The 16,479-nt window shown below is 38.8% G+C and overlaps 1 protein-coding gene across 4 annotated transcripts in view; it reads left to right on the top strand.

Annotated features, from left to right (window-relative positions):
• ATP8B4 (ATPase phospholipid transporting 8B4 (putative)) overlaps positions 1–16,479 on the top strand; it is a 299,618-nt gene that overhangs the window by 223,557 nt on the left and 59,582 nt on the right. For all 4 annotated transcript variants that reach the window (XM_018054182.1, XM_018054183.1, XM_013967148.2 and 1 more), the window contains 4 exons: positions 6,888–7,003; positions 10,316–10,480; positions 11,443–11,554; positions 15,417–15,522. In XM_018054182.1, the coding sequence (XP_017909671.1) occupies positions 6,888–7,003; positions 10,316–10,480; positions 11,443–11,554; positions 15,417–15,522 (499 nt within the window). The remainder of the gene's footprint in view (positions 1–6,887; positions 7,004–10,315; positions 10,481–11,442; positions 11,555–15,416; positions 15,523–16,479) is intronic.

The following is a 16,479-nucleotide window of genomic DNA, read 5'->3' as shown; positions in this document are numbered from 1 at the left end:
TTTGTTGTCTGACTTTGGATAGTATTTCTAGCCATATGTATAGTGTTTTTTACATGCCTTTCTTCTGTTTTTCTTTTAATATGATTGAATTATTTTAGGGCTTCTACAATTTGAATCATAGTTAGGAAGCACCTGGTGATTTAGAAGATAGGCAAATATGTGATTTGGAAAGATAAGTATAAAGTAAAATGCAGATTTTAAATGCTGTTAAAGTGCAGCCCTAGAGTTTTTGATTCAGCAGGTCTGGGGTGGGGCTTAAAAGTTTGCATGTCTCACAAGCTCCCAGGTGTTGTTGCTGCTGCTGCGTCACCGTTTGGACCACAGTTTGGGAGCCATTTCCTTAGACTAAGAGATCCTTAGATACTACTCTGTTCTCCCCTGAGATACTCAGCATGCTTTGTGCACTTTCACACCGTTTGCATGGACTATTTCAACGTAGACCTCTCCTCTTCTCCTCTTCCTTTCTCAGAAAACTCCTAATCATCTGGTAATATTGATTCAGGTGTCACCCATTCTCTCGATTCTTTTCCTCCTTTCCGAATAACCACATTCTCCTCTGTGTCCCGGAGCCCCCTGTTCGAAGAACTAGTGTGATACTAGTCCTGTGATACTCATGACTTTTCCCGTTAAAGTCATGCTACCTGAAGGCAGGGACTGTGCCCTAAACCTCATGAACTACCCACGGCCAAGCAAAGCACTTAGCACATAGTACGTTCTCTAGGAATATCCGTTAAATAACATTTAACCCAACATTTTACAACTTATGAATATCCTGATCAACATGTTAAATCAATTTTTACTCTGAAAAATGTGTGTGTATGTAACAGTAGGACTTTTGGTGTCTTACTACTGGAAACTAGCCCTGGGAAATTGCTCTCAGCAGGTAAAAACCAAACATCATCTGAGGGTGTTTATTTTTATTTTTCTGACAGCAAGCTGTAGGCAGTCATTGTCAGTGTTACTAATGAGCACATATGCTGCTCTGGGTGTTGGCCTGATGTTGTATCAGCAGGGATTATCTTCTATTTACAGCTTCAGGGAAGTGTTATTGATGTTGGGTTGGCCCAGAACTGGGCTTCTCTTTGCTCTGAGGGTGTTGACAAAACCTAAGATTGCTACACAGGGAAGCTTTTGGCTTTTCCCCAGCATCAGTCACTATTACAGGGAAATCACAGCCTAACCACAAATGTCACATGTTTGCCTTAATGGATCCCATATGAAGAAAGGTAGTGTTCCACCGCAGAATGCATGGAGGCTTGGGGCTTTATGTTTGTTCTGTTTTTTAATCAGTTCTGTTTGTTTTTTAATCAGGAGGAATTTGAAAGAGAGACTCCACTAGGGTAGACAAGTCTATGTTTGATAATAAGACCAAAAAAAACACAACAGTGTCAGACTCATGATTGTCACGGGTTTGGTGGGGAAAACACCCCAACACGAAGTCTCAGACATTTGTTGCTGTCTTCTCCTCCTCCTAGGACTTCTCCTCCTTCTTCAGGCCTGTTTTAGACAATCATTCATTGAATCATGAATGTATGGTTTCAGTACCAGTGGTACTTTCATTCTGGGGCAAGAGCCCTGATTTATTCAGTGGTTTTTATTTATTCTAAATGAAAATAGATTTCTGTAAGTAATTTTGTCAGAAGGTATAAAAGATACAATATTTTAGCCACCTGATACAAAGAACTGACTCATTGGAAAAAGACCCTGATGCTAGGAAAGATTGAAGGCAGGAAGAGAAGGGAACGAAAGAGGATGAGACGGTTGGATGGCATCACCAGCTCAATGGACATGAATTTGAACAAATTCCGGGAGTTGGTGACGGACAGGGAAGGCTGGTGTGCTGCGGTCCTTGGGGTCACGAAATGTTGGACACGATTGAGCAACTGAACTGAACTGAAAAAATATGCCTCATAGATAAGTATATGGGTGCAGTCATGCAAAGTTGCTTCAGTTGTGTCCAACTCTGTGCGACCCAAAGGACCATGGCATGTCAGGCTCCTCTGTCCATTGGATTCTCTAGGCATGAATACTGGAGTGGGTTGCCGTGACCTCCTCCAGTGGATCTTCCCAATCCAGAGATCAAACCTGCCTCTCTTAGGTCACCTGCATTGGCAGGCAGGTTCTTGCCCACTAGCACCATCTAGGAAACCTTGAGAAGTGTATAGATCTCATTATATAGTTTTGGAAATATGTAAATAGTTATTTACATGTTTACTAATTATGTAAATAAAAAGATAAAATTCAAGGATAGTTATTAATAGGGCCAAGTGGCAGATAATTATTAAAGAAGAATAAATTACAGTAGCTCCTTGTAAAGCCCTTGCAAGATCTTTACGTAAAGGTTTCTCAACTCTAAACCTTTTAAGGATTATCAAAGTACAAATCACACTGAGATGTGACAGGCATTTCTAACCCAACTGAAATATGGCATGTAGAATTATTCATCAACCTTCATGGTATTACTGTTGTATTTACTCGTACAACAGAAACCTGGAACCATTTCTGAATTTTTTCTTTTCTTTATATCACAAAGGCATAGCTACTGCTTATAACATATTTTGCATAATTATAATTTAACTCAATCAAGCAAATATTTATTAAGTACCTACCATGTTCTAGGAACTTGAAGCTGAAGTAGAATATGAAACTGAAAACTACTTTGTGGTTGCATCCAGGAGAAGATGGTGAAGCAGGGTAGGAAATAGGCTAAAAGGGGTCAGATCTAGATGATTCCTGTTTTTGCTACATTAAGGAATCAAATATTCATTGGAAGGACTGATGCTGAAGCTCCAATACTTTGGCCACCTGATGTGAAGAGCTGACTCATTAGAAAAGACCATGACGCTGGGAAAGATTGAAGGCAGGCGGAGAAGGGGACGGCAGAGGATGAGATGGTTGGATAGCATCACCAACTCAATGGACATGGGTTTGAGCAAACTCCAGGAGATAGGGAAGGACAGGGAAGCCTGGCATGCTGCAGTCTATGGGGTCGCAAAGAGTCAGACACAACTGAGTGACTGAACAACAGTAAAGGAGTCCAGACTTGATCTAAGGGCAAAAGGAAGCAATTACGGGATTCTACACAATAGTGTGAAGATGATTCACACTGCGTATGATGGCTGTGTTATAGAAGAGTTTGGAGGGAAACAGGACTGGGATGAATAAAACCAGTTGATAATCTAGGAAAGAGAGAAGGTGGCAGAGACCTCTTGGTTTCAATTGGATATGGGTAGTGAAGGGGGAGGAGATTTGAGTGATGGCCAGATGACTGCTTTGGGAGACTGAGTGGATGGTGAAGCTGATATTTAAAACTGGAGACAAACACACACACACACACACACACACACACACACACACACACGGAGACATAGGAGGAATAATTAGTTATTGGTGATAGATAATGTATCCAGTTTAAGTTTAATGTGCTCAGGCACATTTAAGAGGAGATGTCCAGTTGGTAGTTAGATGTCCAGGCAGAAGGGAGCACTGGAAATGGATTTAGGCAGGAGATACACATTTAGAGCAACCATCCTATAGCTAAAGCCAGGAAAAGAATCTGATAGCCCAAGGAGCGTGTGAAGGATGGGATGAGAAGTCAATTTGGGGTAAATCTCTGAAGAACACCAGTATTTAAAGGACAGGCAGTGGGAACATATTATATAATTAAAAATCTGTGACCTTTGTCCAGGCTCTGTTTATTTGTTATCTCAATCACTTAAAACTGCTATTTTATTTTTAATTTATTTTAAAAAGCTAACTTCTGAAAGGACAAATTTTATTAGCCTAAAGATTTCCTAGCAGAACTGACTAGAAGCCTTAAATGAAAAGGGATATAAAACTAGCTGAGCTGCTAAAAGAAATGTTCAGTGAGTAAAATTAAGCAGGATTTCATGAAATTGGACTATGCAAACTCAAATTTAAAGGAGTTAATGATGGATTAAGAGGAGGCATCGGATATGGAAAAGCTTTACTAAATCAGGAAATTGTAGAGCTGGAATGGCGTTAGAAGTTAGGTTGTTTAAATATCTCTTTTTCAGAATAGAAATTGAGATGGTGAGACAAAGAGATGGTAAGGAATTTGCACAATTCATAATCAGTTTGTGATTTCCCTTGACCAGGGATTCTCAATGAGTGATCTGGGGAACCCTAGGAAAACCTGAAAGATTTTCAGAGGATTCATAAGGACAAAAGTATTTTTATAACAATGCTAATGTTATTTATCTTTCGGTTTTTTTCTCATGAGTATGTCACAGAGGTTTACAAAAGCCACATGACATGTGATATCACAGCAGATTGAATATAGAAAGCAGATTTGAGAATACAACCATCTTCTATTAAACCAGACATTAAAGAGATCTATAATCATATAGAACATTTGCCACTCCCCAAACTATTTTGTTTTGGAAAAAGTGTCATTTATGTAAATATGTAATGTTTATTGTTATTTATATAATAATTATATTTTTATTAATATCATTAGTGTCAAAAGACTATTGATATAATAAAATTTGTTAGTTTTAATTACTAATGTGGTAAATATTGATAGATAGGACCTACCTATAGTCCTCATGAAGTTTTAAGAGTGTAAATGGGTTCTGAGACCAAGAAGTTTGAGAATCAATATCCTACCTTGGACTTAACAGTCATAGAGAAGTTTTACTAGCAAGTGGAGGATATACACACTTTGACTTTATCGCTCTGGTAACAGAAGGAAGAAAATGTGGGAGAAATTAAATTGGATTGCTGTATAAGAAAAGAAAGAGAAAGCCTTTCCTAGGAGTAAATGTTTTCCTTCCACTTGATTGAATAGATATAAATTGCACTTTTTTCTCTCTCATTTTCCCCACTGTGGACATTAGAGCTGAGTACAAGAAAAATTGCAAGTTCTAGAAACCATGAAAGTTGACCATGGGTCTTAGAAGAGAAGACAACCCATAGATAAATCCCAATACAAAAAAGTTTCCAGGATGCATTAGGTTTATTCAAGCTAGCAGGAAATTGGATTAGATCAAGTGTTGGCTAAGGGTCATTAAAAATTAGAAGAAACAACCTCAGTGTTCATCAGCAAATGAGTAAGTAAAGAACATGTGGTATACATATACAATGGAATACTGCTCAGCCATAAAAAAGAATTAAATTTTGTCATTTGCAACAACATAGGTGCACTTGGAGGACATTATGCTAAATGAAATGTTAGCCACAAAAAGACAAGTACTGTGTAATATCTTTCACATGTGGAATCTAAAAAATACAACAAATTAGTGGCTACAACTAAAAAAGCAGATTCACAGATATAGAGAATAAACTAGTGGTTCCCAGTGGGGAGAGGAAAGGGAGCAGGGGAATTTTAAGGATAGGGCATTAAGAGATACAAACTATTATGTATAATATAACCCACTAGGATATATTGTACAGCACAGGGAACATAGCCAATATTGTAGAATAACTTCTACAAAATTGTGAATAACTTCTGAGCTTCCCCCCTGGCTTAGTGGTAAAGAATCTATGTGCAATACAGGGGCTCCAGGAGATACAGGTTTGATTCCTGGGTGGGGAAGATCCCCTGGAGGAGGGCATGGCAACCCATTGCAGTATTCTTGTCTGGAGAATCTCATGGACAGGGGAGTCTGGTGGGCTACAGTTCATGGGGTCACAAAGAGTTAGCCAGGACTGAAGTGACTTAGCATGAGTAACTATAAATGGAGTGTAGCCTTTAAAAATGGAGAATCTCTATATTGTACACCTGTAACTTATATAATATTGTACATCAACTGTATTTTAATTAAAAAAAAGGTTATGGGGAAAAGTAATTTATGGTACTGTGGTATTATTTTATTCCTTTAAGTCAAGCTCTGAACTTCATATCCTCTTAAACTAATAGTAGTCAATATTTATGTCCATCTGTTATGAGGCACTCTATTTTTAGAGATAAGGTACGACTGAGTGGAAAGCATATAATAATCTTAGACTTGATGAAGCTTGTGAGGGTCACTGTTCAAACCATGAAGCTGTGACATGAGCAGTTGTCCTAAATTGTGTCAGTCCTTTAGAAGCAGTAGGGGAGAAATACATTTCTATATTATTCATCTGTTTAATAAATAATTAGGTGTCTGGTATGTGCCAAGATGTAAAACCAAGCCTACAAATATAGGTCAAGTATTCTGTGGCTTAAAGAAAGATTTGTCTGACAGCAACATGTGTGCCACCCAGGGGAGGAGTTGAGGATTGTAAATGAGGGATTGGAGCCTCGTCAAAGCTATCATTCCCAAACCTGGGGGGAGCAGGTTAAAACACAGCCCTACTGATACAGCCTTTTAGTTGGAAGAAGATAGAAACTTCAGTTTTGAAAGGCCCCTGAGAAGTCTGCTTGTAGCTAGGATTATGACCCAAGAGTAAAAGAGCTTTTCTAAGGAATAAAGGTAGTGACGATATATATCAGCAAAGGCTGAGAAAAATGCATAAACCCTGACTTTGAATGACTCGAATTCCATATGGTGATCATTTGGCATAATGCTGATAGCTGATTCCTACAGTCAGTCTTGAATTTCACATCAGGAGACAGGCAAACAAAGCTCTCAGTTCTGCTCAATACAGAAGGCTTAAATTTAAATGTATCAGCTCTTCAGAAATAGTAAGCAAGGAAAATAGGAAGGTTGTATGCATCAGAACAAAAATACTTGTTCCTGTAGATGGAATATTTCTAAATTAACAAAACAGGAGTAAAGTCAGGTGACTTAGGTAATGACCTTTTAACCAAAGGCACTGACTATTTTATGACTGCCTAAAGCATGATGTTCATTTCCAAACTTCCTGGCTGGAGGCCAAGGAGAGTCTAATTTTGATGGATTTCATTGATTATTATCTACTTTCCCAACTTTTTTTTTCAGTTCGAAACCCAGAAGGACAGATAAAGCTTTATTCCAAAGGAGCAGATACTATTCTGTTTGAAAGACTTCATCCATCCAATGAAGACCTTCTGACTTTGACTTCAGACCATCTCAGTGTAAGTGCCCCTATGGTAAGGTTAGCTCGGAGGCCCTTTGGCAGCTTCCTGTGGTTAGGTCTTCTTTTTAAAATATCAGCTAAGTGATCTGATTTCTGAAATAGAAAGGCTGTGTGGAGAACGGCTCCACAGGAAACTGTGCCAGTGAACGTTGAGAAACTGGCACATGGACCCACTCCCTGCCTTGCTGAGCATCAGGTCAGTCTCTCCAAGGTGGATGAACCCACAGCTGATGAGAAATAGCCACTGAGTGTGGGCTCCTGAACTCTGGTCAGGAGATGACTCAGCACACCAAGGGAAACCTGCTCTGACTTCCTTACAGTTGGGGGCTGTTCCACCTGGGTGACTGGACTGGTTTTAGTGAAGAGGAACTGGAGAATTGCTTTCCCTTGGGTTCTGATGTGTCTGGTATTAACGGAATCTCTTACGGTTACTCCCCTCCACCCAGGGGATAGTTTAGGGCCATGTTTATATGGTGAGAGGAAAATAATCTTTGTAGCCGACTTTCTCCTTTAAGGGTCTTTTTATCCGGGTCATATATCATGATGAGTCACTAAGGTCCCTTGGGTTGAAGTTAGCAAATGCATACAGCCTGAGACTATGCAAAGTTTCTTTCCAGAAGCTTCCTAAAGGGAGCAGGGATGATCTTCGGCATACATTTTTCTTTTTACAAAAGAGTAAGAGTCTAAGAATAAATATGAATGTTATCTGATTAAAAACCCTGAGATTTCAAGGGTCATTCTAACATTTGTTTGAGGTTCTGTCAAACCCAATATGAAATTTAAGGGCAACTGCTCAGAACTCTTATTTTCTCCTTGGTTTCTCTCCTTTAAAAAGCAATTGAGAGTTCATTTTCTTTACCAAGCCCTATATTTAATATTAAAAAATACCCTGTATCTTTAAAAAACAAACAAACAAAAACCTCTGCCTGACTTTAAGTTTAAAGAATGATGGTTTGGTAATATTGGTTACAAACATAGCTATTGTTTTTGTCTTCCCAATAGAGCATTCTTGATTTTCTTTTAATCTCTTCCAGAAGGCCATCATGGTCCTTTAAAAAAATTTTTTTTTTTTTTATGAAAACAACATTGGAATCATAAGCATTTGATTTTGCCATTGCTCAAACACCAAGGTCCTGGATTTTCATACTAAAGTATGGGAAACCTAATTTGATCTTTCTACATTTCTATGAGTATCAATTTGACTTGCTTTTGCTTCTTTCACTTTATTCATTTTGACTTCTAAATTCTGAGGTTTAAAATTTTTATTTATTGATTGATTTTGAATGATTTAATGATAGGAAATGTTCTTGCTAATCCTAAATGTTCAACTTGTTTCATGCACTAATTAAATAACTTAAATCATCTGTCCCCTTTTGTAGTGTCATCTTAGAGTTGATTCACTGCTGTGCAGAACAAAGAAAAGCACTGGTAATGCCCAGGGGCATTGCAAGTTAAAGTCAAAGAAGTGTTTGTTGGAATTAAGAGGACAAAAGATCATTATAAGGCAGTAACTAGATTTTCACATCATTCGGGGACCCAGTGGTGATTTTGGAAGGGAGGGCTTATACATTGTGATTGCAATATCCAAAGTGCTACCAACTGCCTATGAGATAAGTTTCGATAATTTTTCTCATGCTCTCTCTGGGCTAAACCACATCACCACAGTGGGCACTGATTTTCCATTTACCTAATTAGGGTGTGTCAAAGTTTAATTTGTGTCTGATTGCCAACCTGTGTCTGTTCCATAAGCCAGAATATAACAGAGAAGACATGCTTCGTGGCAATGCCCAAAGGAGCAGAAATGGCTATAAAAATGCTTCCAGTATAGAAGCCCATAAAGTGGCCATTAGAGGCCTGTGCAAAGTGGGAGGTTTTTAGCATTTATCCAAGCATTCAACATATGTTTCTAGCTATTGTGACTGTCTGAAACACTTAGCAACTACCAGTCTCCTATGTTTAGTGAATTATTTGCATATTAAAAGGATATAGCACCCGAGGTATTATTTCAGACTCTCAGTTGACTGAGACACTAAAGAAGGAGTATCATCCTCGGATAAAATTGACCTGTTGTTAAATACTAACTCTATAGAAGATAGTTTATTAAAAAATGATTTTTAAAAAGTAACTGGGCTTGATGATCTCTTTAACATTTCAAACAATTTTATTTTAAAAATTAGACTTTACTACAGCAAAAAAGTTTTAGGATGAAAAGTAAAAGCTTCAACTTCTAATGGATTTGAGCAAACTCTGGGAAATAGTAGAGGACAGAGGAGCCTGGAATGCTGCAGTCCACAGGGTCATAGAGTTGGACACAACTTAATGACTGAGCAACAACCACCACCGCTTCTAGTACTAGTTCCCAGAAGTGAAAATTTGTATTAACTTTCCTGTCTTTCTCACTTTTCCTCTAGAGTTATTATTATAATGTTAATTAATATCCTTGCATTTCTATTGCATAACATTTATTTATTCATCTTTATTGATTAGATTTACTTTATTATTGTAAATCTTCAAACATAAACACAAGTAGGAGGGAGTTAGTTTTAGACATCACTATATTATTAGGGGGAAAGCATGGATGGAGGAGCTGGTAGCCCGCAGTCCATGGGGTCACAAAGAGTCAGACACAACTGAGCGACTTCACTTTCACTTTTCACTTTCATGCATTGGAGAAGGAAATGGCAATCCACTCCAGTGTTCTTGCCTGGAGAATCCCAGGGACGGTGGAGCCTGGTAGGCTGCCATCTATGGGGTCGCACAGAATTGGACACGACTGAAGCGATTTAGCAGCAGCAGCAGCAGCATGACTTTGGTGAGATGTCATGTTGCAGCCCCTTGTGAGAACCCCCTTCCTTTGATTTGAGAGCCATGGCTCCTCTGAAGGTCATTTTTTTCCTCCCCTGAAAACCTAGGGCCATGGCCCATAAAACAGGCTGAGTCCCTCTCATCACTAGCAGTACTTCCTTCAGGCAGAATATAGGTTAGAAACCAACATGTTGCTTTGAACGGTTACTTGAAGTCACGCGCACCATTGATCACCTCTCAAAGAGGACCCTTTGGTGGGTGTTTCAGCAGTCTTAAGGGGGAATGCTAGGTCCTTTGAATGTTTCAATCCCATTGGAATAAAATACAAAATAAAAGTATCATCTCCCATTTCCAAGGGGACTAAAAAGTTGGAGTCAAAAGGACTAAGTTGTGCTCTTGGGCTAAAATGAATTTGAGTGCATAACTTCTTACTGATTACTTTTGTTGTTTTATTGTTGTGATTATTGTTTTGGGATGGTTCCAAGGTCTCTGTCTGCCCTGGCAGGAATTTGCAGGAGAAGGCCTTCGAACCTTGGCCATCGCATACAGAGATCTGGATGACAAGTACTTCAGAGAGTGGCATAAGATGCTTGAAGATGCAAATACCACCACAGATGAGAGGGATGAACGGATAGCAGGGCTGTATGAAGAAATTGAAAGGGATTTGATGGTATGCATTTAGAAGCATGATGGTTTGTGTTTACACAAGGGATAGTATGTGTTTAGAGATCTAGCAAGGGAATAATCCACTGGCTAAATCATCTTGCACACAGCAGATGTTACTCTTTCAAACTTTGAATCATGCTTTATATGTTGGCTTTGAGCTTGTCATATGTGGCCAGAGGATTATTTCAATTAGCAGTAGCTTATGCCATTGGAAGTCCCCCAAGATTAGAAGATAGTAGACTCCCTATTCTTTGTCAGCCTCTGGTATGTCATGTTTTGTTTGATGTTGTATTTTTCCTTCCTCCATACTGTATGACCCACCTTTTTAGAACAGGGAAACTTGCTGTGAAGAGTGGGGATCCAGCTGTGAACCAACCTAGACCCATGATAGGCTGATGATATCTGTACTGTCCAGAGCGTGATTTATTCTAGAAACCACTCTTCCCTAGGGCCCCAGTGGCTAGACTGTTTAGCTGTTGTGACGTGCTAGGGATCACACCTTGATCATCTTTGGATGAAATATTGCATAAGAAACTTCACTTTTTAGTTCATGACATCTGATGGTTTGTTCATTGAAGAGAATGGTTCTACTTTTTATTTTGAGGTCCTGACTCTGAGATGAGGCCTTTCCTTTGATATACAGGGGGGAGTCTTGAGGCTCTACAAGCCCAAATGGCTTCTGATCATTTATGCTAATGTTTTATCTGAGCATATCATATCCCTCATGTAAATTCTAACTTCCAGGACCTCTGCACTAATTAGTATGCCCACCAGTTGCCTGGATTAGGGAACCTTCTGGGGGTTTCCCCAGCCCACTTCTGTACATAAAGGATGCTTGCTATATCAACACATCCTAATTGCCATCTTTATATGCTTTGACCTCTAAACTCTGTGATTAAAAGCCATAGATGTTATGGGTGTTATATGCATGCATTAACGTAAGGTATTCTCTATTTTTCATTAAAGCTACTAGGTGCCACTGCTGTAGAAGACAAGTTACAAGACGGTGTGATTGAAACAGTTACAAGCTTATCACTAGCCAATATTAAGATCTGGGTCCTAACAGGAGACAAACAAGGTAATTTGATGATGATGTTTTGAAAAGAGGATTATCATTTTTGTGGTGAAATTTTAATGAACCAGGAAGCTTAATTAATAAGACATTTGCCCAATACTACACTTAGGAAAGTCTTTGAAATACAAAGAGGAAAGCAAATATATAACAAGAATTTACTATCAAACTAACCAAAATTATTGCCAAATTCAGACTGAAATTGAAGAAAGTGGAGAAAACCACTAGATCATTCAGGTATGACCTAAATCAAATCCCTTATGATTATACAGTGGAAGTGAAAAATGATTTAAGGGACTAGATCTGATAGATAGAGTGCCTGATGAACTATGGATGGAGGTTTGTGACATTGTACAGGATACAGGGATCAAGACCATCCCCAAGAAAAAAAATGCCAAAAAGCAAAATCGCTGTCTGAGGAGGCCTTACAAATAGCTGTAAAAAGAAGGGAAGCAAAAAGCAAAGGAGAAAAGAAAAGATATACCCATTTGATTGCAGAGTTCCAAAGAATAGCAAGGAGAGATAAGAAAGCCTTCTTCAGCGATCAGTGTAAAGAAATAGAGGAAAAGAACAAAATGGGAAAGACTAGAGATCTCTTCAAGAAAATAAGAGATATCAAGGGAATATTTCATGCAAAGATGAGCTCTATAAAGGACAGAAATAGCAGGGACCTAACAGAAGTAGAAGATATTAAGAAGAGGTGGCAAGAATACACAGAAGAACTGTACAAAAAAGATCTTCATGACCCAGATAATCACGATGGTGTGATCACTCACCTAGAGCCAGACATCCAGGAATGTGAAGTCTAGTGGGCCTTAGGAAGCATCACTATGAACAAAGCTAGTGGAGGTGATGGAATTCCAGTTGAGCTGTTTCAAATCCTGAAAGATGATGCTGTGAAAGTGCTTCACTCAATATGCCAGCAAGTTTGGAAAACTCATCAGTGGCCATAGGACTGGAAAAGGTCAGTTTTCATTCCAATCTCAAAAAAGGCAATGCCAGAGAATGCTCAAACTACCGCACAATTGTACTCATCTTACACGCTAGTAAAGTAATGCTCAAAATTCTCCAAGCCAGGCTCCAACAGTACATAAACCATGAACTTCCAGATATTCAAGCTGGATTTAGAAAAGGCAGAGGAACCAGAGATCAAATTGCCAACATCCACTGGATCATGGAAAAAGCAAGAGAGTTCCAGAAAAACATCTACTTCTGCTTCATTGACTATGCCAAAGCCTTTGACTGTGTGGATCACAATAAACTGTGGAAAATTCTGAAAGAGATGGGAATACCAGACCACCTGACCTGCCTCTTGAGAAACCTGTATGCAGGTTAGGAAGCAACAGTTAGAACTGGACATGGAACAACAGACTGGTTCCAAATAAAAAAAGGAGTACACTCAGGCTGTATATTGTCACCCTCCTTATTTAACTTGTATGCAGAGTACATCATGAGAAATGCTGGGCTGGATGAAGAACAAGCTGGAATCAAGATTGCTGGGAGAAATATCAATAACCTCAGATATACAGATGACACCGCCCTTATGGCAGAAAGCAAAGAAGAACTAAAGAGCCTCTTGATGAAAGTGAAAGAGAAGAATGATAAAGTTGGCTTAAAGTTCACAAACTAAGATCACGGCATCTGGTCCCATCACGTCATGGCAAATAGAAGGGGAAACAGTGTAAACAGTGGCTGACTTTATTTTTCTGGGCTCCAAATCACTGCAGATGGTGATTGCAGCCATAAAATTAAAAGACGCATACCTCTTAGAAGGAAAGTTATGACTCACCTAGACAGCATATTCAAAAAGAGAGACATTACTTTGCCAACAAAGGTCTGTCTAGTCAAGAATATGGTTTTCCCAGTGGTCATGTATGGATATGAGAGTTGGACTATAAAGAAAGTTGAGTGCCAAAGAATTGATGATTTTGAACTGTTGTGTTGGAGAAGACTCTTGAGAGTCCCTTGGACTGTAAGGAGATCCAACCAGTCCATCCTCAAGGAGATCAGTCTTGGGTGTTCATTGGAAGGACTGATGTTGAACCTGAAACCCCAATACTTTGGCCACCTGATGTGAAGAGCTGACTCATTTGAAAAGACCTTGATGCTGGGAAAGATTGAGGGCAGGAGGAGAAGAGGACAACAGAGGATGAGATGGTTGGATGGCATCACCGATTCAACAGGCATGGGTTTATGTGGACTCCGGGAGTTGGTGATGGATAGGGAGGCCTGGCGTGCTGTGGTTCATGGGGTTGCAAAGAGTTAGACACGACTGAGTGACTGAACTGGACTGAACCAAATATCTTCTGTAGTACACCATGGAGTCAGTTGAGTTTCAGTTCAAATACATCTTAAAAATAATAGTTATAGGCAGCAATGGTATTAAAATGTTTAACTGTTGGTTTGTATGTGCACTGATCCCGGTTTAGATCACAGAGTGGCAGAGCTCTGGAGCAGGACATTGGAGACTTCAGCATTACTTTTTTAGTTTCTTCTTGGTAGGGAGGTTTGGGAATCTTCGAGGAGGGGTAGGCTTTTAGAGAGACTCAAGAAAGCCGCTTTTTATCAACTGGTATGAAAATATTTTGGTGTTTTAACAGCCACCACGACTGCATAAGTGTAACCTGGCTGAATTCCAAGATTGCCCATGCAGTTGGACACTAAGAGCTGACCCACTTTCAGGCATAACAAAACTCCAAGTCATCAGAGAAAGAGTCATTAGGTTCAGAATATCATGATTCCTAGGAAAGAAAAGGGGATCAATACAGTTTGGGTCTGTTGCTAGCAGTAATGGTTAAAACAAACATGATTTTCTGCTTGGCCATCAGTAGACCAGAAATATTCAGTTAACTGGCATACATGTTTTTAAGATTCTATTTACCTGTTAGTTACTTTTTAGAACATTGGAGGATTTGCAGACCTGATAAATCAGTTCTCTATACGTTTACTCAAATCACTGACTACAAAATGTAAAACACAGAGAGTCTAGCTCTGTGCTGAGTTGTTAGAGACTTCACTTGATCAGTGTGTACAGCCATTCAATTAGTTATGAATACTCATAAGTTTACTATTTAGCTTTAATTTCTGTGGTTTCTACAAAGGATATGCTGAAGTTTTATCAGTTGCCTTCTTTGTCTTAGGACAAATCTAATGACTCCATAGAATTCACAAGAGTCTAACAACTCAATAAAATTAAAATTGAATGATTGTATTAAAGATGGAAGGGGTACTTACCTATCCTAGGCTCTACTTATACAAAATTAGAGGTAGGATTGGTTAATATCATGTAATATCATGTTATCTTGTAGCATCAGTCCTGGTTTGTTTTTGAGGTGATATTCAAATTCCAAAGTTCTGTTCACTTAATGGAAATATGGCAATGTTGCATGTGGGAGAATTAAAAAAACTTAAAATCATTTTTTTTTTTTTGCTGTTCAACTGAACATTTTAGGAGTTTTCAATTTGTCTATTATATCAGATTACATAATAGCTTAGTGTTTCAGCTCTGCAAAGACAGTATTCAAGACTTCTGGTAAAATTTTATACAAGTAAAATGTATACAATTTACTATATCACAAGTTCTTGGGATCTTTTCATGAGTACTCCTTTTGGAAATCAAAAAGTTTTTTTAAAAACTAGATGAGAATGTTGAGGATTCATAGATGTTGGTATTTTTTTGTGGATTTAGCAAATTTTTAAATTTCTTCCTTGATCTCTTGTATTTATTTTATTACCAATCATACTCTCTCTGAAGTTAAGGAGGCCTGTAGGCCTTAAGGAAATATGGAAAGGCCTCAAAACTCTTATGAAAAAGATACCTATCTTATTAAGTAATGTTCTAACTGAAGTGGGCTTTCTTTTGTATCAGAAACTGCCATTAATATTGGCTATGCCTGCAACATGCTGACTGATGACATGAATGATGTGTTCATCATCGCAGGAAACACAGCTACAGAGGTCAGAGAAGAACTCAGGTGAGTGTTAAAGGAAAGAGGGAAGGAGGAGAGGGAAGGAGGGGAAAGGAAAATCTGAGAGTTGAGAAAGAGTCTGCCTAATATTTCCCCAGAACTTTAGAAAGTGCTTTCTTATAACTAGTTTTGCTTTCTCTAAACTCGGTCCATCTGGGGTCTGACCAAATGGCTTAGAGGCAAATGGCTTGCCACTTGCTCTAGTCCTGAAGGGGCTAACACAGCCCATTCAACACAGCTCACTCAACACAACAGTGGGGCACCATAAGCTTCCTTACTGTGTGTGTCTCCATCATTTAACCTTAATACTTGTAGATCAAATCTCCCAACATTTTTACACTGTCTTACTCACTGTAGAAAATGTCTATATCATGCTCATTAGAAGCTATGGCTGGAGACCGCATATGTATTTGACAAGTAAAAGCTGGAAAATCTAATTATTACTGATGTAATTTTATCATTATTATTTCTATAAGTTTAATGATAGACTCTATAGACTATTGGGAAAATTAATAATTTATTTAATAATTGTTCAATCACTAAGTCCTGTCCGACCCTTTGCGACCCCATGGACTGTAGCATGCCAGGCTTTGCTCTCCTTCACTGTCCTGGAGTTTCCTCAAACTCATGTTCATCAAGTTGGTGATGCTATCCAACCATCTCATCCTCTTTTGCTGCCTTTCCTCCTGCCCTCAATCTTTCCCAGCATCAGGATCTTTTCCAATAAGTTGACTCTTTGCATCAGATGGCTCAGGACTGAGCTTCAGCATCAGTCCTTCCATTGGATAATCAGGGTTGATTTCCTTTAGAATTGACTGGTTTGATCTTCTTGCAATCCAGGGGACTCTCATGAGTCTTCTTCAGCAACACAGTTTGAAAGAGTCAGTTCTTTGGTGCTCAGCCTTCTTTATGGTCCATCTCTCACATCCATACATGACTACTGGAAAAATCATAGCTTTAACT

This window comes from Capra hircus, chromosome 10 (genome assembly GCF_001704415.2).
Source record: "Capra hircus breed San Clemente chromosome 10, ASM170441v1, whole genome shotgun sequence".
NCBI classification, from domain to species: Eukaryota; Metazoa; Chordata; class Mammalia; order Artiodactyla; family Bovidae; genus Capra; species Capra hircus.
Note: the sequence above shows the minus strand (reverse complement) of the source record. Positions and strands in the feature narration are given on the sequence as shown.